The sequence below is a fragment of the Pithys albifrons genome, chromosome 13, assembly GCF_047495875.1.
Source record: "Pithys albifrons albifrons isolate INPA30051 chromosome 13, PitAlb_v1, whole genome shotgun sequence".
NCBI lineage: Eukaryota > Metazoa > Chordata > Aves > Passeriformes > Thamnophilidae > Pithys > Pithys albifrons.
Genome location: NC_092470.1, coordinates 21,134,955 through 21,158,907, shown reverse-complemented (window position 1 = coordinate 21,158,907; position 23,953 = coordinate 21,134,955). Strand labels below are relative to the sequence as shown.

The following is a 23,953-nucleotide window of genomic DNA, read 5'->3' as shown; positions in this document are numbered from 1 at the left end:
AATATTGGACTGTACAAGGGTGAAGTGTCACTGCAGTGCCAGGACAAGGGGAATGGCTTCCCACTGCCAGAGGGTGGGGATAGGTGGGATATTGGGAAGAAATTCTTCCCTGGGAGGGTGGGCAGGCCCTGGCACAGGTGCCCAGAGAAGCTGTGGCTGCCCCATCCCTGGGAGTGTCCCAGGCCAGGTTGGACAGGGCTTGGAGCAGCCTGGGCTGGTGGGAGGTGTCCCTGCCCATGGCAAGGGGTGAAACTGGAGAATGTTTAAGGTCCCTTCCCACCCAGAGCATTCCAGGATTCCATGATCCCCTCTGCCTGCTGATCTGCGCATCCTCACGTTCGGGGCCGTGCTGATCCTGGTCGCTGGTGTAGCTGGAGCCGGGGTACCTGAATCCAACCCTGGTCCCTTCCTGGTGCTCCTGCCTTGGCACGGTGTGCCAGCACGTTCTCCTGCCCTCTGGAATTGCTAATTAAAGCATCAGGTGTAACCCAATCACTGGGGTGCTTTTGGAGAAGACGATGGACAGAAATATCCCTGTGGCTTTGCAGCAATGGGGAGGTGTGTGGGGACTCCTGGGAGCAGGACCCTGAGCTCTGGTCTCTGTGGGGTTGGTCCCTCCATGGAAGTGACCCCATTCTGGGGGATATCAGGGTTTTCCTGGTGTCCTCCTGCTTATGGTCATCCTGGGAATGTTGGCTGTGCTTGTTGGGTTGGTCTTGTAGTATCCCCAATGTGACCTGGCCATCCCCCAGCTCTCCTCACAGCAAGGGTGGAGTGTCTGTTGGGTTTTTCCTCCAAATGATGAAATGTGGGGATTTTCCTGCAATATTTGAGAGCAGGTGGAGCCGAGAGCTCCTCTCTGGGTTGGGTGGGCTTAAAACTCTGAGGTGCCGTAGGACCCCATTCCGAGGTGCCGTAGGAACCCATTCCGAGGTGCTGTAGGACCCCATTCCGAGGTGCTGTAGGGCCCATTCCGAGGTGCCGTAGGACCCCATTCCGAGGTGCCGTAGGGCCCATTCCGAGGTGCCGTAGGGCCCATTCCGAGGTGCCGTAGGGCCCATTCCGAGGTGCCGTAGGGCCCATTCCGAGGTGCTGTAGGACCCCATTCCGAGGTGCTGTAGGGCCCATTCCGAGGTGCCGTAGGACCCCATTCCGAGGTGCCGTAGGGCCCATTCCGAGGTGCCGTAGGGCCCATTCCGAGGTGCCGTAGGGCCCATTCCGAGGTGCCGTAGGACCCCATTCCGAGGTGCCGTAGGACCCCATTCCGAGGTGCCGTAGGACCCCATTCCGAGGTGCCGTAGGACCCCATTCCGCGGTGCCGTAGGACCCCATTCCGCGGTGCCGTAGGACCCCATTCCGCGGTGCCGTAGGACCCCGTTCCGCGGTGCCGTAGGACCCCGTTCCGCGGTGCCGTAGGACCCCGTTCCGAGGTGCCGTAGGACCCCGTTCCGAGGTGCCGTAGGACCCCGTTCCGAGGTGCCGTAGGACCCCGTTCCGAGGTGCCGTAGGGCCCCATTCCGAGGTGCCGTAGGACCCCATTCCGAGGTGCCGTAGGACCCATTCCGAGGGCTGAGCTTGAAGCCTTGGGATGGCAGGGGTGGATTTGGGGGGCACAGGGGCACTGTCTGAGGGGGTGGCTGCTGGCTGCCATGGGAAGGAGGCACCTTGCCAGCAGGGAGGCTGGAGCGAGCCTCGGCTAATCACTTGTGTTATTGATAACGAGCTGCTCGGGGCTGTCGGAAGGAATTTCTGGGCGTTTGATTCGCTGCCAGCGCTCGGCTCCAGCCATTGTTGCGGCGCTGGATCCTCGCGGCTGCTCCGGTGTTTGGGTTGGACCCAGAGCTGTTTTCACAGCTGCCCTGGCCAGAGCAGCCGCCGTTAACCCGTGGGAGCCGGGAGATCCCGGCGGAGCAGCCAGGGGTTGGGCACAGGAGGGTGGCACCTCCCGGCACCCTGCAGGAAAACAGCATTCCCTGTTAATTATTCCCACAGTTATCAGCACAGTTGGGTGTTCAGCTCCCAGCAGTGCAGTGGAGCTGGTGGGTTGCTCCAGACTGGGATGTGAGGATGGCAAAGGAAACACCACCAGCTTCATGTGGGATGGGGAGAGACCAGAGCAGGCACCCCCAGCCCTCACTGGTCTCTTTGCCAAGGTTTCTCCTGGAGAAACTCAACCCCCACCACAGTGCTGGGAGCAGGAGGCGATGGTGAGGGCCACCAAAAGTTGGATTTATTGGATCCAGCCTTCAGCAGCTGCTCCAAGATGAGGAGCTGTGCTAGAGCCTGGCTATGTTTTCTTGAAGGCAGGGAAGTCCAGAGTGGTGCAGCGCTGCTGGGGCTGCTCTGTGGCACCTATCCCAGGATGGGAAGGGGTTGGAAGTGTCCCAGGGGAGCAGGGACGTGTCCATGTGTGCTGCTGGGCTTGAAGGGGCTTTTGTTGCCTCTGCTGGGAGCTGCTGCTTCCACTTGCAGGGTGGGAGGGGATATATGGGAAGGGACATGGAGAGGGGACAGGGAGGGGATGCACAGGAGGGGATATATGGGAAGGGATGTGGAGAGGGAACAGGGAGGGGATGCACAGGGCTGCTCCAGGAAGCCTCGTGCCGTCTGTGGGAGGCTGTTTGGTGCTGACTCTTGGTTTTTCTTCTTCCTTTTTTTCAGACAGAAATTGCTAAAAGACTGAACACAATTTTAGCCCAGATCATGCCTTTTCTGTCACAAGAGGTAAGGAAGTTTTCACACCCTGGGTGGGGGGGAGATGCTGCTTCTCCTGGGGGGGTTTCCCTGGTCAGGCAGTGCTGAGCCCCTCGGGGGTCCCTGTGGGTGTGGGGCTGAGTGAGAAACAGGGTTCAGGTCCTCCATGTCTGTTGGAAAACCCTCAGGATGGGGAAGGGCTGGGCCCTGCGAGTGGGTTGGGGTCTGCATTGAGCCAGAAAGGCTCTGAGGGGCTTCTTCACCCTCCTGCACCCCATGGAGCAGGAAGATGCTCCCAGGCAGCTGCTCCCATGAACAAAATAGAGCCCAAAAGAGGGGTGAGCATCGATGGGGGGGTCCTGCACCTGAGCTGGTGCTCCTGTGCCCAGCTCTGACCTGGCTGTGCCCCTCTGTCCCTGCAGCACCAACAGCAAGTGGCACAGGCTGTTGAACGTGCCAAGCAAGTGACCATGACGGAGTTGAATGCTATCATCGGGGTACGTGGACTTCCCAATCTGCCTCTCACCGTGTGTATACCCCTTTTATTCCTATCATTTACCATAACCAGAGGCAATCTTGCGCTCAGGAGGGATAAAGCAGGGCAGCTCACACCCCCCAGCCATCCCACAGACCCCCCAAACCACCAGAACTCCCCCAAATGGGCAAAACTCGCCCAATCTGGCATCGAGCGAGACGGGGGTGGAATCTGCCCCCTCCCTGTGTGCTGATGCAGCTCTGGGAGCCTCCAGCAGCCAAATTGGATGTTCTCCCTGGCCCTGGGGAGTGTTTGGGGTGCAGAGCAGGACCCACAGCCCTCCCAGGCCCCCTGAGCCCAGGCTTGTCTCTGTTGGGCTGTTGGTGTGGAACGTGCTGTGGACTTGGCGGAGTTGTTGTCCCATGCATTGACTGACCCGCTCCTGCCTGCCCGGGCTCTCTCTCACAGATCTCTGCTGGTTTAATTTGAAGATTAACCATTTTTATTGTTTCTTTAATGGATGCCACGGGCTCAGGCCTGCAGCAAACCTGCTCCTCACCCTGGGACATCGGTGTCCCCATCCAGCACCCTGGGCAGGTGGCTCCCAAGCTTCTCTGGCTTTAGGTCTTTGTTTTCCACAAAATACTCATTTTTAATGCCTTTTTTTTTTAATAACTATTTGTGCTTCTTAAGGTACAAGGATCTCTATAACACTCTGCATTTGACCTGCTCTTCTCTACATTTTTCTGTATTTCATGGGTAGCACCAAAGGTAGAGTCATGCTCTGGGCTCCTGCAGTTTTGGGGGGATGAGGAAAGATTTGGCAGCAGGTGGATCCCCGGTGGTGGGGTTGGTGGCCCAGGCATGGCAGCTGAGTTTTGGGGTGGCTTTTTGCTGCTCTCACGCCTTGCAGGAGTGCTGGGAGGGGAGCAGAGACAGGGAGGAGGCAGCCCATGGCTTTGATGAGCTGCTGCAGCCACAGCCAGGAGCCCCCGGCAGCTGGAGGCAGATATTGGAATTCAATTAAGGTGAATGAGCAGGGCCCGTGACCCCCATTTCCGAGGTAATTGCTTCCTTGGATCAGAGCGAGTGCCTCCTGTCATTAAGCAGCCAGCCCAGCCGTTTAATCGCTTTCCTGACGAACTTTCAGCAGGAATTATGGGCATCTCCTCCTGCAGTGGCTGGTTGGGGAGGGACACAGTGCTGGCAGGAGGGTGGTGGGCAACTCCACATCCTTCCATGGCTTGTAGAGGAGAGCAGAGCTCACCCCGGAGATGTGGAGCTGGTTTGGGTGGTGGGTCTGTGTTAAGGTGCCCCCGAGGCACAAAACCCAGAGAGTTTTTAGGGTTTTGCTCCTCTCTGTGCACACGGTGGCTTGTTATTGTAGGGTGATTCCATGATTCCATGTCCTTCTGTGCCTTGTAGAGGAGGGCAGAGCTCATCCTGGAGCTGTGGAGCTGGTTTGGGGTGGTGGGTCCATGCCACTGCACCTTCTCAGGTGTCCCTGAGACCCAAAATCCAAAGGATTTGGGTTTTTTTCCTCCCCTCATTGCACACAGCAGTTTGTTATTGTAGGGTTGGTGCTGGCAGGAGGGGGACAAGTGATTCCATGTCCTTCTGTGCCTTGTAGAGGAGGGCAGAGCTCATCCTGGAGCTGTGGAGCTGGTTTGGGGTGGTGGGTCCATGCTGCTGCACCTGCTCAGGTGCCCCTGAGACCCAAAACCCAAAGGATTTGGGGTTTTTTTCCTCCCCTCATTGCACACAGCAGTTTGTTATTGTAGGGTTGCTGATGACAGCAGGGTGATGATTCCATGTCCTTCCATGGCTTGTAGAGGAAGTTCCAAGCTCATCCTGGAGCTGGTTTAGTCTGTGCTGCTGCACCTGCTCAGGTGCCCCTGAGACACAAACCCCAGAGGATCTGGGGTTTGTTTCCTCCCCTCTGTGCACGTAGCAGGTTGTTATTGTAGGGTTGCTCATGTGGGCACATCCCTTGAGTTTGTTTGCTCTGCCCAGGTGGGTGAGGGCAGCACTGGGGCGTGCACAGACCCAGCCCTGTGTCCCTGGGGATGGGTGGGTGGCTCTGCTGTCCCTGCCAACCCTCCCACCAAGGGACAAACTGCCCAACACTTGGTGCAGGTGCTGCCTCACACGAACCTCCACCAAATCATGAAAACCTCTTTTTTTTTTTGCCCTTTTTGAGGTCAAGAACTGTTAATTTTATGCATCTAGGCCATTGTCTCACAGTTCCTCTGCTTCAGGCTTGTGTGAAATTGAGCCCTTGATTTGGTTATAGCTCTGGAAATGATTAGACTACTTTACTAAATTTAACGCAAGTGGTGAACTTAAGTGGTGAACCATTAAATCGGTGAACAAAGGCATGAAGCATGATGTACATAATCCAATTAAAACCACTCCACGGACCAGATATTCCTTGCCAGCTTTCCCCTAAATTTATAACCTCTTCATATCTTCACCATCTTTGTCTGGCATGTGCTGAGGGACCCCAGAAGGAAGGAAACATCTCTGTGTCTGTGCATCCCCACCGGCTCCCGGTGTCACCTCGGGTTGGGTTTGCAGGGTCTTCATCCAGTGCCAAGTGCTGTCCTGGGATATGAGGGGCCATCAATCCATTTTGGGGTCCTGCCAGCAGATGAGGAGCCCCAGGGCAGCATCCTGAGCGGGTCTGAACTTGTGGTTTGGCTCAGGCACACTGGGGAGGTGGTGGGAGAGTTGCTGGTCCTGGAAAGCAGCTCCAAGTCCTTGTGCTCTGTCACTTGTTGACCACAGGACCTTGATCCCTGTCCTGTCCCTGCCTCAACTGCCAGCTGGAGGTGCTGGGTTTTTTTGGGAGCCCAAATAGCTCCTGCAGCCAGTCCATTGTTGGGATATTTGCAGCAAGCCCTCACACAATGTGTTTGAAACCCAAACTTTTCCAGGGTTGGAGCAGGGGGTGGGGAGGGAAGTTGGGCTTTTCAGCAGAGGACACACCAAGGAGCAGCATCCCTGTGCTGTGGAGTCCCAGGTGGGATTTATCCCACTCCCTGGAGTCTCCAGAAGGTTATTCCCAAGGGATGTGTGGCTGCTCCATGGGCTGACACAGAAACACAGCCGGGGAGTCCCCGGTGGGATTTATCCACTCCATGGAGCCTCCAGGATGTTATTCCCAAGGGATGTGCATCGAATGCAGTGGAGTGAAGTGGATGGGAGGACAGCTGAGGGAGCTGTGAGTGGAGCCTGGGGATCCTCCAGCACCAGCCCAGGATGTGTGCTGGGCTCGTTGGCTCATCCTCTTCTCCTCACCATGGGAATGACCCTGCTGGGACACGGCTCCTTCAGCAGTGCTGGGATGGAGCTCTGGGATCTTGGCTACTCCACGGAGCTGCAGTGCTGGATACAGGCACGGAGGGACAAGGCTTCCAACCAGAGCTGCCTAGTCAGGACTTCCCACATGGATTCTGCTCACCAGTTCCTGCTGCCAAAGGGAGAAAAACACCTTTCAATGTTATTTTGGGCCATGCTTGGATGTTGTGTCCTGACCTTGCTTTCCACATCCTGTGCTGGAGTGGGATTGTTCCTGCAGTTCATGGAGCCCTTGGATGGATTTATTTGTTGACAGCCTGAAAGAAAGGAAGAAAAACCAGTTTCCTGCTCTGCTGGAGGGTGAGGCTTCAGTTGCTGATTCCCCTGCTCTGGTGCTGTGTGTTGTTTGTGGTGGAGCTGTGTTGTCTCCTGGGGTTTTGACCCCCACCATCATCCCAGGCATGGAGTGTTGCTGCCTGTGTCCAGGATTTCCATGAGACTACATCCCTTTTTTGGGGCTCCTGGGTTGAAAGCTCCTGGAATGAGTTAAACCACGCAGATGTTCAAGGTGGAGGTTGGAGATTGCCAAGGATAAAATGTTGGATCTCTGTGTGTTCCAGCCCTGCAGGGATGGGCACCACTGGAGAGCTTATGGGAGAGGAATCTGCCATGCTGGGGAGACATCTGGGGTGATGCTCTGATACAGTGGCCAGCCCTGCATCTCACTCCAATGGGTGGAAATCGTGTGGAATTGGGATTGTGCAGAGCCTCCTTGATTTTGGGAAGATCTGAGGATCTGTTCCACTTGCTTTGGTGTTGGAGGGATGATCTTGGCACATGTGAGACTGGGTTATTGCTGGAATCACCCGTCGTGGTGCCCCTTCACCCCACCAGCTCCCCTTGTTTGAGGAACCTCCTGGAATTGCCATCCTGAGGATGCTTCCCGTCCTTGCCCTGCAGATGGAGCAGCCTGGTAGAAGCTTCCAGCTCCTGCTTTTTGAGGCCACAGTGATTTATGCTTCTCCTATACCAGAGGCCTAATTGCCTTCTCCATTTGGCTTCTGCCCCAGCAGGGACCTCGGTGCTGCCTGGAAGAAGCTGTTGGGAGATAATGCATCTCCTGCCTGGGGCTGTGGCTCCCTCCTTTCAGCTCCCACCCTGGATCTCCTCCTGGCCAGGGATTTCCCTCTCCATCACACAAGGTTTAGAATCCAGCTCTGGGAAGGGGTGGGTCACCCACCCACCAGCGAGGGGCTGCTCCTTCCCACCGTGCCCTTGGAGTGTGGCAGCACAGGAGTGGGCAGGAGCTGATCCCACGAAAACTGAGTGTGGAAAACCCACAGAATCCTGGAATGGTTTGGGTTGGAAGGTGCCATGGGCAGAGGCACCTTCTGCTATGCCTTGTCCAGCCTGACCTTGAACATTTCTAGGGAATGGAGTACCTGGATGCATCTTCTTCTGGCTCTGCTGGAAACGTCTTTGATGGAACTGTTGGAAACATGGAGTCCTCCACATATGGGGATGGTTTTGGTGTATTCCTGATCATGTCCCTTGAGCAGGTCCTGTTGTTTGTCAGTGCCATTTGGGTACCCTGGGCAGGGCATGGGTCAGTGCTTGGTAGCACTGAGGAGAAATCCTGATCCAAGCTGGTTATGGGGACCTGGAGGACATTGGGAGGCTCCACTGCAGCTCAGGTGTCTCCTCCCAGCCTGTAATTCCTACTGGTGCCTAAATGTGATTTCACTGGGAGGTAGTGGGGTGCTGCTTGAGGGGCCTGTGAGTGCAGACAGGAGGGTCCCAGACAGGAACATCAGCTCCAAGACCCTCCTGGCTGGACCCAGGAGTGTCCTGGGGGTGGAGGAGCTGCAGGAGGGATGGCCTGGGGACTCTTGGAAGTGCCTGCTCAGATTGCAGCTGGTTGTCTTCCAAGTTTGTATTTGAAATAGAAATACTGGGGATGTGTTTAGCTTTCCTTTCCTCTCCCCAGAGCTGTAGTTCAGCTTTTTGCAGCTGAAGTGGAGCAGGCAATCAATCCCTGTGGCTGGATGAGTGTGTCCTGGGATGGCTGGGACTCAGGGCTCCCAAAAAACCCCTGGGAGCAACGGGGAGCCATCCCAGCTGGGCTGTGCAGCCCCCTGTGTGTGTGCCAGCGAATGCAGGGGGTGATGCCCAGCCCTGGGGTGGTGTTGGGGGGTCCTTTTGTATCTTTTTCAGTGCAAGGGACACCCAGTGGTGTGGAAAGGGTTTGGAGCTGCAGGATGGTGGGATGGGACCAGGGCACTGTGTGGGCCTTTTTTTCTCCCCGTTAAATGCCTTAAGGCTGGCTCTGAGCAAACAGGCAAAACTTCCTTTCCTGAGGTGTCTGGGAGGATCCTGGCTGCTGGAATTTTCTCTCTCTGGCTGGGTTAGCAGCTGCATGAGCCACTCTCTGCCTCCTGGGTGGGATTCTTGTATTTTTAATTGCTTTTATCTGCTGAAAAAGCCAAGCTAACCTGATCTGCAGCAATGACGTGTTCCTGTGAATGAGGGATGATCCTGGGGGTGTGTGCCACCTGTGCACTCTTGCCACTGGCTGTGCCATGGGGATCACACCTGGGCACCCTCTGCCCCTCCTGCTAACAGGGCTTCTCCTTCCAGGCATCCGAGCAGGGCAGCACCTCAGGACACCAGGAATGTCCCTCCCCAGTCTCTGCCCCTGCCCAGCTCACTGGTGCTTTCATTGCAGCAGCAGCTCCAGGCCCAGCACCTCGGGACACAGGGAATGTCCCTCCCCAGTCCCTGCCCGGCTCACTGGTGCTTTCATTGCAGCAGCTCCAGGCCCAGCACCTCGGGACACCGGGAATGTCCCTCCCCAGTCCCTGCCCGGCTCACTGGTGCTTTCATTGCAGCAGCTCCAGGCCCAGCACCTCGGGACACCGGGAATGTCCCTCCCCAGTCCCTGCCCCTGCCCAGCTCACTGGTGCTTTCATTGCAGCAGCTCCAGGCCCAGCACCTTGGGACACTGGGAATGTCCCTCCTCAGTCCCTGCCCGGCTCACTGGTGCTTTCATTGCAGCAGCTCCAGGCCCAGCACCTCGGGACACCAGGAATGTCCCTCCCCAGTCCCTGCCCAGCTCACTGGTGCTTTCATTGCAGCAGCAGCAGCTCCAGGCCCAGCACCTGTCCCACGCCGCCCACGGGCCCCCGGTCCAGCTGCCACCGCACCCCTCGGGGCTCCAACCGCCGGGAATCCCGCCCGTCACCGGCACCAGCTCGGGGCTGCTGGCCCTGGGAGCGCTGGGCAGCCAGGCACACCTCGCTGTCAAGGATGAGAAGAACCACCATGACCTGGACCACAGAGGTGAGAGCGAGGGGCCAGGGGGTGCTCCTGCTGCCGCCACTGCTGCCAGGACTCGAGGAGTCCTGGAATGGTTTGGGTGGGAAGGGAGTTTAAAGCTTATCCACCAGGTTGCTCCAAGCCCTGTCCAACTTGGCCTTGGACATTTCCAGGGATGGGGCAGCCACAGCTTCTCTGGGCACCCTGTGCCAGGGCCTGCCCACCCTCACAGGGAACAATTTCTTCCCAATATCATGTCCAATCCTGTCTCTTGCAGTGGGAAGCCACTCTCTACATCCTGTTCTTTCAGACCCTTGTCCCCAGTCCCTCTCCAGTTCTCCTGGAGCTCCTTTAGGCACTGCAAGGGGCTCTCTGGAGCCTTCTCTTCTCCAGGTGAACCCCCCAGCTCTCCCAGCCTGGCTCTAAAGGGGCTCCAGCCCTTGGAGCATCTCCATGGCCTCCTCTGGGATTGGTCCAACAGCTCCACATCCTCCTCGTGTTGGGGGCAACGCCCTGACCCAGACACAGCTCTACTCCCACATCCTCATATCCCTCTGGACCACAGGCTTCAGGGGATGGAATTGTGCTTTTAGGGATTCAGTTTTCCTTAAGTGGTGCTCACCCTTGATGGAGTCTGGCTGCAATTCCTGCATCCTTGTTCAGCCCTGCCTTAATGGAAAGCAGCCTTCCTCCTCTCCCTCCTCTTCTGTCCACCCCCAAACTCGGGGGTTTTCTCTTAGTAATCAGACACCTTTTTAGAAGATAAAATGATGTGTGATTCCAGATGCAAATCAGCATTGTTGCATATTTTCCTGCTGGATCCCCTGTCCCCAAACACAGAAGGATTGGAGATATTTCCCCTCTCTACACCCCTGTTTGCAGGGCAGGTACCAACAGCCTTTCCAAGCTGTTGGGCTCCCCTGGGGGACTTGGGGGGTTTTCCTGTGTGGATTCAGATTGCCAGGAGATCCCAGGGAAAGTGGGGCTGTTGGGCACAAATTAATGACTAAACCACGTTGTGGCTGTGGGTGGAACTGTGGGAGGTTGTGGACAAGCAACGTTGGATTCAGGGCATTTCCAGCTGTGTTTTGCCAAATAAATCACATGGGCAAAGAAAGGGGCAGGGGGCAGCAGAAGCTGAGTGGACAGGGGGGTATTAAAGCCAGAGAGAGCCCAGATAGTGTTTGAGTTAAGGGTATGAGGAGCTTCTTGGTTTATGACTTACTCTAATCTGCTTTATTTTTCTGTCTCCTCTTTGTTTTGGCTGTGACCTCATCTCTGCCACTGGCATCTCCTGACAGAACGAGACTCAAGTGCAGTAAGTCCCATCACCTCCTTTTTTCCCCATTTTTGGTGTCTGTGGTTTTGTTTTCTTTATCCTTTCAAAACCCATGTTTGTAGGTGGGAGCTTCAGGGCTGCCTTTTGCACAGGTCTTATTAAATAATAAAACCCAGGCAATACAAAGCCCCCACCCTGCCTTGGGAAGCTGTGCTGGGATGAGTGGGTCACCTGGATCTGAGCTTTGGTTTAAATCTCCTTGCTGGTGGCAAAGCCTCACACTTTGGTTTTAAGTGAGCCCAGTCAGTGCATGTGGCTCCAAAATCCTTTTAGTGACTGGGGAAGCTGTTTTATTCCTGCTCACTCTCCTGTTATCTTGGGTCATCTAATCTGCTGGGATGGGTTTGGCTATTACAGCACATTAAGTTGGACTTGGAAGGTTGAGCAGTTCACTAACCATGGAAAGCACTGGATTTTGGGGGCACTGGTGCCTCTGTCGGAGTCCTCGACCCCTTGGAGGCAGCGGGTGGGTTTTGGATTCCTGGGAGAAGGGATAAGAGGCAGTGGAGGATGTTGAGTGTGAGGGCCTGGACAGAGCCCCCTGCTCTGGTGTTCACAATGCCACTGGCTCAGGAAAATTGGTCATCAGAAGGAATTTCTTCACATGGTGTGCCCCTTGGGAATGGTCCTGTGCAGGGCCAGGAGTTGGATTTGGTGGTCCTTGTGGGTCCCTTTCAACTCAGCCTGTTCTGTAATTCATGGAAAAGGTTGTCAAGCATTGGGATGGGAGGTGATGGAGTCCCCATCCCTGGAGGTGTCCAAGGAATGACTGGACATGGCACTCAGTGCTCTGGACTGGTTCACAATGTGGGGCTCAGGCACAGATTGGCCTCGATGATCCTGGAGGTCTTTCCCAACCCCAGTGATTCCGTGTGAAAAGCTGCCAGGACAAAGCCCGGCTGAGCTGCGGCTTTGCAGCGATTTCCTGCCATCCCCGAGCCCACAAATGGGCCTTTTGAGAGCCGGGGGCGGGCGGGAAGAGAAGTGCTGTTTAAGGGGGGAGAGGGGAATTGGGCATCATTAACCCGCTCCTCGGGCGGGCAGGGGGCCGGCGGGGGTGGGCCCTTCCCAATCCATAACCCCGGGGCCGGGGTGTTCCCCGGGGAGGTTTAATGCGAGCGATAATCAGCCTTAGTCATTCATATTTTCCCCAGCCTTTGCCTGTGCAATAAAAAATATTTAGTTGCTTGGCGTCGGGCCAGCGGCGGGGCTGAATGGATCGATGCCTCTAAATGCTTGACATGATTCTCCGGGAGCTGCGAGGGCTTTCAGCATGACTGCCTGGGAAGAAAGAGCTCGGTGTTAGCCAAAGCTGCTTATTGGGTACCGAGGAGAAACATGAACTGCTTTAGTTCTCCCTTTCAGCTGGGGAAGAAAGGCAGGCACAGCAGCTTAGGGACGTTGCTGCTTAGCAGGGCTGGCAGGCTCAGAAGGATGGGGATTTCTCCTGCTGCTCCCAGGAACTGAGGAAAGGGATGTGGGGTGTGGGGAAGGGGCTGTGCCGTGGGGTGATGTGGGGCCAGGGTTGTGCTGGGAAATCAGGGCTGGGCATCCTCCAGCGCTCGTGAGGTGGTTTTGTGCTGCTGTTTTTACTCCCAGCATTCAAAGGGCTTTCCTGGGAATGTGGGCAGCATCTCCTGGGCTGTGCTGCTGGAAGCAGGAGCAGAACCCCCTCTGGGCAGAGCTGCACCACAGGCACTGGGCTCTGCTGCTCCTGGTCACGTGGGTTTTCTGGGATATTTTGTGGATGTCCTTTGGCTCGGCCTCTGGTGCCAGGGCTGGGATGCAGCAGTTCCTTTGTTCCTTCTGGATGAGGCCTCCCAGTTCTGCCTATGCCAGAGGAAGCACCCATGAGCTTTGGGGTTTTCCTGGCAATGTTGACATCTCCTGAGCTTCACTGCTTGAAGCAAGGCCAGAAGCCCCCCTGAGCAGAGCATCCCTGTGGACACTGGGCTATGATGCTCCTGGTCACATGGATTTTCCTGGATGTTTTTTGGATGCCCTTTGGCTCAGCAGGGCTCAGCTGCTGATGCTGGGAATGGGATGCGGCGGTTCCTTTGCTTCTCCTGAATGAGGCCCCCAGCTCTGCTGATGCCCATCTGTGGTGTCACACCTTGTGCAAAGCCCTTTCCCTGCCTGGGGCTGGGGTGAAGCTCCTGTTCTCCTGTGGGAAGCACAGGATGAGTGAGATGGGGCTGGTTCCAGGGGGCACAGCTTTTCCCCACTCTGCACTCAGCAGTTCCCACTGGTGGATTCCAGTGATGACTGGGATCTGCTGGGGTTTCCCACATCTTCCTCCCAGGGTTTGTGTTTATAACAACCACCTCCTTCCTTTTCCATGCTGTGCTTTTGCAGTGAAGGAGTTCAGGGCCCATCAGCAGCCTCACATGAGCATTCCCAGGGCTCACAGCAGTGGTGGCATCTAATCCTGTCACCTGGATCCTGTTCCCTGCTCCCTGGTGTGGTGGCAGCCACAGGGTCTCATCCCACTATCGTGACAGGACTGTATGTGGCACCTTCTAAGCTGCTGTTCATGAAATCCTAATTCCTTCTGTTTCCAACTTCAAAGCTTCTTCTGGCATTGCAGAATAACTCGGTCTCGCCCTCGGAGAGCCTGCGAGCCAGCGAGAAGCACCGGAGCTCCACCGACTACAGCATCGACTCCAAGAAGCGGAAAGCGGAGGAGAAGGACAGCATGAGCCGATATGTGAGTGACAGGGGGACACTGAGAGCCCCTGGGGACACTGAGAGCCCCTGGGGACACAGCCAGGCAGGGCCTGGGCAGAGACAGCGGGTTTGGGTAACATTTTCCAGGTGTGCTATGGCTGACCTGTGTCATAGAACCGTAGAATGATTTAGGTTGGAAAAACCCTCTAAGACCAAGTCCAAGCATCCCCCAGCACTGCCAAGGTCACCACTAACCCATGTGCCACATCCACATGGCTTTTAATTCCCTGCAGGCCCTGGGCAGCCTGTTCCAATGCCTGACTACCATCTCAGGGAAGCAGCTTTCCCAATATCCCACCTCAGTGTTGTCCTGCTGTAGAGTGATGGGTCAGCTTCTCAGGGGTGTCCCCACTGCAGTTTGTGGAGCTCTGCAGGGTGTGACTCGCTTTGTGTTCCAGGACAGTGATGGTGACAAGAGCGATGACCTGGTGGTCGACGTCTCCAATGAGGTGAGTCCTGGGGGAATTTTGGTGGCTCTGCCTCTCTGTCCATGGCACCCGTGGGGGTTTGGGGGGTGATGCCTTATTCCTGCCTGAAAGAGGAGCCAGAGGGAGCCCACCCTGCCACAGGGGATTCCAAGGCTTTCTCCTGTCTCACAGGACCCTGCCACCCCCCGGGTCAGCCCGGCCCACTCCCCCCCGGAGAACGGTCTGGACAAAGCCCGTGGGCTGAAGAAGGGAGACGCTCCCAACAGCCCGGCCTCGGTTGCCTCCTCCAGCAGCACTCCCTCCTCCAAGACTAAAGACCTGGGCCACGTATGTCCTGCGTTCTGCCAGGGGTCACTGGGGCTGGGGGTGCCCGTGGCTGAGTCTCACATGCTGTTTTCCATCCCTTCTCCACCCAGAATGACAAGTCGTCGACGCCCGGGCTCAAGTCGAACACTCCGACGCCACGGAACGACGCTCCCACCCCGGGCACCAGCAGCACCCCGGGGCTGCGGCCCATGCCTGGCAAGCCCACTGGCATGGACCCCCTGGGTGGGTACTGGGGTCACTGCTGTCCCCAGCATGGCTCCAGCTCATCCCTGGATGGGCCACAGCAGCTTTGGGGGGATCAGGTTTATGGGGCGCCTAATCCAGGTCTGTGTGGGGTGCCACCAGTTCAGGTGTCAGAGATGGAGTGAGGAAGGAGATCCAGCCATTGCATCTCCGGGGTGAGAGGAGGTCTGAACATGACATGGGATCAGCTCAGCTGGTCAGAGCATGGTGCTAATGCCACTAAGGTTGTGGGTGTGATCCCTGTATGGGCCATTCACTTAAGAGTTGGATCTCTGACAACCCCTCAGGCTGTGCCAGGGGAGGTCCAGGTTGGACATCAGGAGGAATTTCTTCATGGAAAGGGTGACCATGCACTGGAAAGGGCTGCCCAGGGAGGTGTCCAGGGAATGACAGGTCATGGCACTCAGTGCTCCGGGCTTGGTAATGGGGTGGTGGTGGGTCACAGGTGGGACTCCATGACCTCAGGGGCCTATTCCACCCTGGATGATGCTGTGGATGCTGCTGTGCTCCACGCCCTGACCATGTCCCTGTCCCTCTGCAGCTTCGGCCCTGCGCACGCCCCTGTCCATCGGGGGCTCCTACGCGACGCCCTTTGCCATGATGGGGCACCACGAGATGAACGGGTCCCTCACCAGCCCCGGTGCCTACGCGGGGCTGCACAACCTCCCCCCGCAGATGAGCGCGGCCGCCGCTGCCGCCGCCGCCTACGGCCGGTCACCAATGGTGAGCTTTGGAGCTGTACGTAGCACTTTTAGCTCCTTTTCTCACTGGTGGGAGGGAGGGAGGGTTTGGGGGGCTTGGGGGAGACTCACCTGTGTCACCTGGGAAATTGGAGCTTCTTCTCAGAAGCCCTTGAAGGGGCTGGGGATGGAAATTACTTCCCATGGGGGGTTGTGCATGTGTTTTGGGGTTTCTCCTTCCAGTTGCTCAGCCCCCTTCCCATTACTCTCTGTAAATACTTGGCTTCATGTTTTAAGGCAAAACAAATAGTAAAACATTGCCATTAATGCAGAGATGGGGGTTTCTGCAGCTGGGATCCTGAGCTGTTCCTGTCCCTGGGGATTTGGGGACAGCATGGGGAGGGGGAGCACGCCCCATGCTGCTCCTTGCATGCCCAAAACCTTTGACCAATTGCCCAGTTCCCCTTTCTGCCAGGGGAATAGTAACAATTAGCTCTTGAGCTGCAAGGGAAAAGGGAGCTGCTCATTGTCCCCTGGGCTTGGCATGGGAAGGTGATTGGTGTGCCCAGCTCGTGTCCGGCCTCACCTGTGCCCATGTGTCTCTTGGCAGGTTGGTTTTGACCCACACCCGCCCATGCGAGCCCCTGGCCTGCCCTCCAGCCTGGCATCCATCCCCGGAGGGAAACCGTAAGCCCCTCTTGGTTTTCTTATGGCTTTGGTGGGGATCAGTGTGGGCAGGAGGGAGGTGAGCCTGTCACCCAGGGCTGGCTCTGGCCAAGCCCCCGGTGAGCAGCACTGGGGTCATGACAGGGCAGTTGGGCTGCAAAGCCACCTGCTCCCCCACTAAACCTGCACCTCTGGGGCTGCCCCCCTTTGCCCTCCCCTGGCAGTGCCTACTCCTTCCACGTGAGCGCCGACGGGCAGATGCAGCCGGTGCCGTTCCCGCACGACGCGCTGGCGGGGCCCGGCATCCCCCGGCACGCGCGGCAGATCAACACGCTGAGCCACGGCGAGGTGGTGTGTGCCGTCACCATCAGCAACCCCACCCGGCACGTCTACACCGGCGGCAAGGGCTGCGTCAAGATCTGGGACATCAGCCAGCCGGGCAGCAAGAGCCCCATCTCCCAGCTGGACTGCCTGGTGAGGGCTGGGGAGCTGCGGGGTCCGGCTGAGCTGTGCCGGGTTGCTGCTGGGCCCCAGGCGTGTGTCCCCTCTGTCCTTCACCTCCAGTGCTGTTAATAAACTTCTCCCCGTTGACATCAACATCTATTCCCCACATTGCCATCTATTTTTCCTCCTTCCTCCTCATTGCCATCCCTTTTCTTTTCCCTGTTACCGTCTGTACCCCCATTACCATCTTTTTCCTCTTCCCCACATTTCCTTTTCCTATCACATCTTTGCCCCCCCTTAATGTCTCTTTTTCCTCTTTCCCCCTTTAACACCTTTTCCTCTTCCCCCCGTCATCCTTCCCTTTTCCCCTTCCCCCCGTCATCCTTCCCTTTCCCCTTCCCCCCGTCATCCTTCCCTTTCCCCTTCCCCCCGTCATCCTTCCCTTTCCCCTTCCCCCCCGTCATCCTTCCCTTTCCCCTTCCCCCCCGTCATCCTTCCCTTTCCCCTTCCCCCCCGTCATCCTTCCCTTTCCCCTTCCCCCCCGTCATCCTTCCCTTTCCCCTTCCCCCCCGTCATCCTTCCCTTTCCCCTTCCCCCCCGTCATCCTTCCCTTTCCCCTTCCCCCCCGTCATCCTTCCCTTTCCCCTTCCCCCCCGTCATCCTTCCCTTTCCCCTTCCCCCCCGTCATCCTTCCCTTTCCCCTTCCCCCCCGTCATCCTTCCCTTTCCCCTTCCCCCCCGTCATCCTTCCCTTTCCCCTTCCCCCCCGTCATCCTTCCCTTTCCCCTTCCCCCCCGTCATCCTTCCCTTTCCCCTTCCCCCCCGTCATCCTTCCCTTTCCCCTTCCCCCCCGTCATCCTTCCTCCCCATGTCGCCCTCCCTTTCCCCTTCCTCCCCATGTCGCCCTCCCTTTCCCCTTCCTCCCCATGTCGCCCTCCCTTTCCCCTTCCTCCCCATGTCGCCCTCCCTTTCCCCTTCCTCCCCATGTCGCCCTCCCTTTTTCCTCTTTTCTTGTTGCCTTCCCTTTTCCTCTTCCCTGCCATCCACATCCCTTCCCCCCCACCCCCCCGTTACCTGTCCCCCCTGCCCACCTGCTGTCCCCTGACCACCTCTTTGCCCCCAGAACAGGGATAACTACATCCGCTCCTGCAAGCTGCTCCCGGACGGCCGCACGCTGATCGTGGGGGGCGAGGCGAGCACGTTGACCATCTGGGACCTGGCGTCGCCCACGCCGCGCATCAAGGCCGAGCTCACGTCCTCGGCGCCCGCCTGCTACGCCCTGGCCATCAGCCCCGACGCCAAAGTTTGCTTCTCCTGCTGCAGCGACGGCAACATCGCCGTGTGGGACCTGCACAACCAGACCCTCGTCAGGTGAGCGGGAGGGCTCTGCTCGGGGTTGGGGCCTTCCTGGGTGTGCTTTGCTGGGAGGAGATCATGGAATGGCTTCAGTTGGAGGGACCTTAAAGCTCATCTACTTCCATGCCCTTGCCATGGGCACAACAGGTTTCAGCTAGACCAGGTTATTCCAAGCCTCATCCAGCTGGGTTTTGAACACTTCCAGGGATGAGGCAGCCACAGTTTCTGTGGGATGGTGACAGGAGCACTTCCTTGATGCTGCACCATCCGTATTGTGCTGCTCATCTTTAAACAAGCCCAATAGTCCTGGCCAGGCTGCTGCTCCTCAGCAGAGGATGCTCCTGAATGGATTTCCAGGCGTGTTTGGTGTGGATAAGCCTCCTAAATGTAACATGAGCACCTTGAGCCAACCTCCCTGCTTTTCCTAGCATTCCCCTTGCAGACTGGTGTTGTTTCTCCTGTTCCAAGGCAATTCCAAGGCCACACAGACGGTGCCAGCTGCATAGACATCTCGCACGACGGTACAAAGCTGTGGACGGGGGGCCTGGACAACACGGTGCGTTCCTGGGACCTGCGGGAAGGGCGGCAGCTGCAGCAGCACGACTTCACCTCCCAGGTAATGGGCTGGGCACAGCCTGGCCTCGCTGGGCAGGGACCCCCCTGCACCTCCCAGGTAACGGGCTGGGCAGGGACCCCCCTGCACCTCCCAGGTAACGGGCTGGGCACAGCCGGCCTCTCTGGGCAGGGACCCCCCTTCACCTCCCAGGTAACGGGCTGGGCAGGGACCCCCCTTCACCTCCCAGGTAACGGGCTGGGAATGGCCTGGCCTTGCTGGGCAGGGACCCCCCTGCACCTCCCAGGTAACAGGCTGGGCACAGCCTGGCCTCGCTGGGCAGGGGCCCCACGGAGGGGCTTAGCCCTCCATGGAAAGCAGGGCAGCTTGTTTGGCAGCTGGATCATATCTGGCTTTGAGAGGGGGTTTTCCTGCTGGGAAAGTGGCCCTGTTAGCTCTGGGCATGGCTGTTCCTGCTGTGTTTGGTGGAACCCAGGAGTGTTGGAGGCAGCAGGAGCTGTGGGGCTCCCTGGATCTGGTTTCAGCCCCTCTGTCATTGTTTTTCCATCCCTACATGATGAGACTGCCATTAGGAAAGCACAGAGTGCCTGTGGGTGGGATGGCTCCAGGGACCAGGGTCCTGCCTCCTTCAGCAGACCCTTCCAGAGCCCTGATCCAGAGGGGCAAAGCTGGCACCTCTTTTCCATTTGGCAAGTGCAGCAGTATCCAAGTGGCTGGAGCCATCCCAGCATTCACAGCTCGTGTGGCTGCTCCAAACACATGGATGTGCCTCTCCAAACGTGCTGCACCAATTTGGTGCATCAACCTTCACCAGTGCCATAAATCCCAGAATGGTTGGGTTGAAAGAGACCTCGAAGACCGTCTGATTCCAACCCTGTTGCTGTGGGGGGCTGTGGACAGAGCTGGAGGTGCAGCCCCCCCTGAGCATCCCTCTGTCCCACTTCCCACTGCAGATCTTCTCCCTGGGGTACTGCCCGACTGGTGAGTGGCTGGCAGTGGGCATGGAGAGCAGCAATGTGGAGGTGCTGCACCACACCAAGCCTGACAAGTACCAGCTGCACCTCCACGAGAGCTGTGTCCTCTCCCTCAAGTTTGCCTACTGCGGTAAGTGGCTCCCACCCATTCCGTGATGGATGGGGATCAGGGAATCGTGGAGTGGTTGGGTTGGGAGGGACCTTAAAGCTCGTCTTATTCCTCCCCCTGCCATGGGCAGGGACACCTTCCACTAGACCAGGTGGCTCCAAGCCCTGTCCCACCTGGCCTGGAGCCCTTCCAGGAAGGGAAACAGTGATGCCCATGAGGAAGGGATGTTACATGGAACAGTGTGGGGGGGCTGAGCATGGATGTTTCCAGCAGGATCCATCCCATGGATGGTGCACTTGGGGTTAATCTCCACAAAACCATCCTAGTTGTGGTCACAAACAGCCATGTGGCACTGTGGGAGGTGGGAAGCAGCACCTGCCCCATGTGAGTGCTGGGATGTGTCCCAATGGAGAGGGGCTGGACAAGCCTCTCTGGGGACTCTCCACATTTTCCTATTTCTCAAAGATGGGCACTTTGTGAGGTCAAACAGCCAGAAGCCTGTGGGGCTGGGGAGGGGTTGGCCATGGGGTCTGTCTGTAGGGGTTTGGCCACTAACACCAACTGTCCTGGGAACAGGTAAATGGTTTGTGAGCACTGGCAAAGACAACCTGCTCAACGCCTGGAGGACGCCCTACGGCGCAAGCATCTTCCAGGTAGGATCTGCTTGGGAAGGGCAAGGAATGGGGGCTACACCCAGACCCCCTCTCAGCACCATCCTCGTGGGCTGCCAGCCCTGGAGAGAGGGGGCTCCTTGGGGGTGGCAGGGTTGGGTGGGTGCCCATGTGTGGGATGTGGTGATGCCACCAGCATGGAATGCCACTGCTGAGCCAGGCAAACCAAACTAATGGATGTTCTCCCCTCCCCGCCTCCTCGTCTCCCCAGTCCAAGGAATCCTCGTCCGTCTTAAGTTGTGACATTTCAGCGGATGACAAGTACATCGTCACGGGCTCTGGTGACAAGAAGGCCACAGTCTACGAGGTCATCTACTAAGCTGGAGCTGATGGGAGGGCTGGCAGCTCCCGGCCCCGCAGGACTCGGGAAGCAGCAGGGACACCATGGGGTGGCCCAGGGACCGTCCCCGCTCCCAGGGGGCTCTGCCCGTCATCTGCCACACACGGATTTATTTGGAGATCTGCAACTATGGCACACATTGAAGCCCTAAACGGATTTTATTTTGGTTTTAGGGTTGTGGGGTTTCTTTATTTTTTTTGTGTTTTTTTTTTGTTTTTTTTTTTTGGTTTTCTGGTTCTTTCCGTCTGCGCTTTGGTGGCACTATAAAGGACTCCTTTTTTATCGTGACTTTTTTTTGTGCAGCCTGCATAAGACTTGTGAAAAATGTAAATAACGGACTAGTAAATAGCGTTCAAGGGGGTTCCCTCCCGGTACACTAGTTGTGTATTTTTCGTCTGCTGTAATTGTATTCCACTGATGGTTTTGGTGGTGGCAATTTTATTATGGGTTTTTTGGTTGGTTTTTTTGCCTTCCCCCTCCTCTGGAAGCGTCCGTGGGGACGTGACTTTGCCATCCAGGCTGAGCAGAGCTGTCCACCGGTGAAAAGTTGTTCGTCCTGTCGTCCCCGTGCGTTGTTGGTGTGTTAGTGACGGTGGGACGCTGCTGGAATCCTGGAAGCGCTCGGATCCTCAGCTGCTGACGGGACAGCAACACGATCACCTGGGGTTTTGGTTTTGGTTTTTTTTTTTTATATATGGATTTATCCTTCTTTTTTCCGTGCTTGGATGTTTGAAGCAAAGGGGAAGCCCACGCTGCGGGATCGTCTGTGCAAGCCCTTCTGGGTCTTCGGACAGAAGCAATGAGGAGTGATTTCAAAGAAAGCTTAGAAAATTCAGCTCAGGGAGCCACGAAAGATAATAGCAACTTATGTGTTTTGTATTCAAATGAAAGTAAAGAATTAGAATTGATAACCTTTAAAAAAAAAAAAAAAGAAAAAAAAGAAAAAATACAAGTTTTTTTTTTTTTTAAAGCAAAAAGTTTACTAACAAGTAGGGTTTGTGTGTGGTGGGGGGGCCGGGGCTGGCTGTGGTCCAGTGGGCTTTATGGTCTTGTGTCTTCTGGTCTTTTGGAGCAACTCCCTCCCCCCACAGGCCTGTGTGAGCCTTTTGTACTAAAGGGTTAAAAAAAAGGACAGAAAAAAAAAAAGACAAAAAAAAAAAAGAAGACCTAATGGGCAAATAAAAGTATTTGTGTAGCAGGAGTGCTCACCCTGTATTGTAGCATATGGAAGAGGATTTTTATACAACATTTTTATGGATTATTTTTTTCGATTTGAATCTGGTCCAAAATTAATAATGTTGAGGGGAGAGTGGTTTGGAGAGGGGGGAGAGGAGGATGGAGAGTTGGTACCTGGCACTGCATCCCTCTGAGGAGCCTCAGTCCCATCCCTGCAGCTGCTCCAGGTGTGGACAGTTGGGCTGGGGTTGGAAGAGAGGAGATCTCACGGGAAATCATTATTTTTCCCATCAGAGTAAGAGATTTTTTAAGATTCTTTTGCCCTTTGAAAGTTAAAATGAGGGCATGACTGAGGCACAGGGTGCCCACTCAGTGGGTGTGGGATCAATTTTTGGCACTGATGATCCAAGGAAGGAAAAACCAAGTTCTTTAAAGCTGCTTTTAGGACAAGGATTTTAGGGTGGTTTGGCTCAGATTGACTCTGAAGGTGCCCCCAGTGCCAACAGACCCAGGAGGGGTTCAGCAATGCCCCAGGTGTGTTTTGGGGCTCAGGCTGGTTCTAGGGCTGGTTGGGATCTGTGAGGGAAGCTCTGCCCATCCCCTTGTGCCCCCAAACCTGGGCATGGCATCCCCTCTCCGTGGCCTTTGGAACATCCCTGTCTGTTGATGGGATGTGTTGGAAAGGCTTGGAGGGCTCTGACCTGCTCCCAGGGCAAACCAAAACCTTCTAGCAGTGGGCTCACCCCCACCTTGTGTCCCCCAGAGTCCCTGGGTTGCAAGTCAGTGCTTGGTTTTCCTCCCCAAGAGAACAAGAATAAAATCCAGGAACTGCATGTACTGGAGCTGGCAGAGCATTCCAGAGTCAGGCTCTCAACTTTACACCAAAGTATGTAGCAGAATCTGTACAGCTGTTAATAACTACCACTGGTTTTTGTAAAAAAGGGTGAAAAAGAGAAAAAAAAAGAATAAAAAGTAAATGTACTGAAGATCAACTGAAAGCAAAGTGTCTCTAAAACCTCTAATCCCTGAAATGCTGCACTGAGGTGTTGGTAAGAGCACGAGAAGGGCTGGGGGGGCTGGGGAGCACAGGGCCCTCCTCATCTCTGGGATGATGATGATGATGGAGGAAGAGCCGAGCTGAGGACTGATGGGAGAAGCCCTCCAGGACCTCAGCCCTTGGCACCTCCCCATCCTCTGGTGCCAAGGGATGGGCTCCACCTTGGGCACCCCCATCACCCTCAGACCCCCCAAACCCCATCCTGCCCTCTCCCATCCCAAAGGCATCACCCAGCAGCTTTATTTCTGCTCCTGCCCGGGCTTTGGGATGCAGGGGCAGGGCTGGGCACGGGGCACCCAGGGGTGCCCGTGGGACTGGGGCAGGCGGCTCCCAATCCGTGCCATGTGTGCCCTGGCATTCCTGTGCTCCAGCCCGGGCACCCCTGACAGAGACAAAGCACTTCCCTTGAACTAGGACATATGTAGGGTCCTGCGGGGGCTGCCGCTGATGGATTGGACATGACAGGGCCTGCTGCGAGGGAGGAATAAAAGGCAGGAGCAGCACTTTGCCCCTTGGCTTGCCGATAATGTGCAGCACAGAGCGCGGCGAGGGCGCTGCAATCTGATTGTGAGCTGGATGGAACGAGGGGCTTACACAGGGGACCATTAACAGATCAGAATTGCCAGCAATCCTTTGTTGGGGGGTTTGGATTCCCGGGCAGGGGAGCGGAAGGGACGGGCCCTGAGCGGCTCCAGCTTCGCCTTTCAGCACTTCCAGCAAAGCGGTGCCTTTGCAGCTCCCGTGGTTGGACTCAGCCTTGCCAAGTGCTGATGGAGGAGGTGCTGGAGCCACGTGTGGGCTCTCCCATTCCCATTTATGCCCTTTAAAGTATTCTCAGCCCCTACACTGATTTTTTTTAAATTATATTTTCATCAAGGCTTTTTTTATTGTGCTTTTAGGTCAGGCCTGGCTGATGGTGTGGCACGTTGGGGTGTGATGGTAGAGACCTCATGCAGCTGCTGGAAAACTGAGTGAGAGTTGCTGTGGAGCAGCAGGATTCCCCCCAGGATCCCAGGGATGTGCATGTGGCAGACTGGCATCCTGGAAAATGGCACTTGC

General features: G+C 56.5%; 1 protein-coding gene across 7 annotated transcripts in view; it reads left to right on the top strand.

Annotated features, from left to right (window-relative positions):
* The window catches only part of TLE3 (TLE family member 3, transcriptional corepressor), a 30,703-nt gene extending 8,847 nt beyond the window's left edge, over positions 1-21,856 (top strand). The window contains exons 6-21 of one of the 7 annotated variants that reach the window (XM_071568885.1): positions 2,662-2,724; positions 3,117-3,191; positions 9,607-9,808; positions 11,086-11,102; positions 13,711-13,830; positions 14,249-14,299; positions 14,450-14,605; positions 14,695-14,827; positions 15,390-15,571; positions 16,139-16,215; positions 16,419-16,668; positions 17,761-18,008; positions 18,462-18,609; positions 19,521-19,671; positions 20,227-20,303; positions 20,533-21,856. In XM_071568885.1, the coding sequence (XP_071424986.1) occupies positions 2,662-2,724; positions 3,117-3,191; positions 9,607-9,808; positions 11,086-11,102; positions 13,711-13,830; positions 14,249-14,299; positions 14,450-14,605; positions 14,695-14,827; positions 15,390-15,571; positions 16,139-16,215; positions 16,419-16,668; positions 17,761-18,008; positions 18,462-18,609; positions 19,521-19,671; positions 20,227-20,303; positions 20,533-20,640 (2,058 nt within the window). In that variant the 3' untranslated portion in view covers positions 20,641-21,856. Of the gene's footprint in view, positions 1-2,661; positions 2,725-3,116; positions 3,222-9,603; positions 9,809-11,085; positions 11,103-13,710; positions 13,831-14,248; positions 14,300-14,449; positions 14,606-14,694; positions 14,828-15,389; positions 15,587-16,138; positions 16,216-16,418; positions 16,669-17,760; positions 18,009-18,461; positions 18,610-19,520; positions 19,672-20,226; positions 20,304-20,532 lie in introns of all 7 variants that reach the window. The other 6 variants (XM_071568882.1, XM_071568884.1, XM_071568881.1 and 3 more) reach the window with 6 other exon arrangements.
* Positions 21,857-23,953: the final 2,097 nt, after the last annotated feature.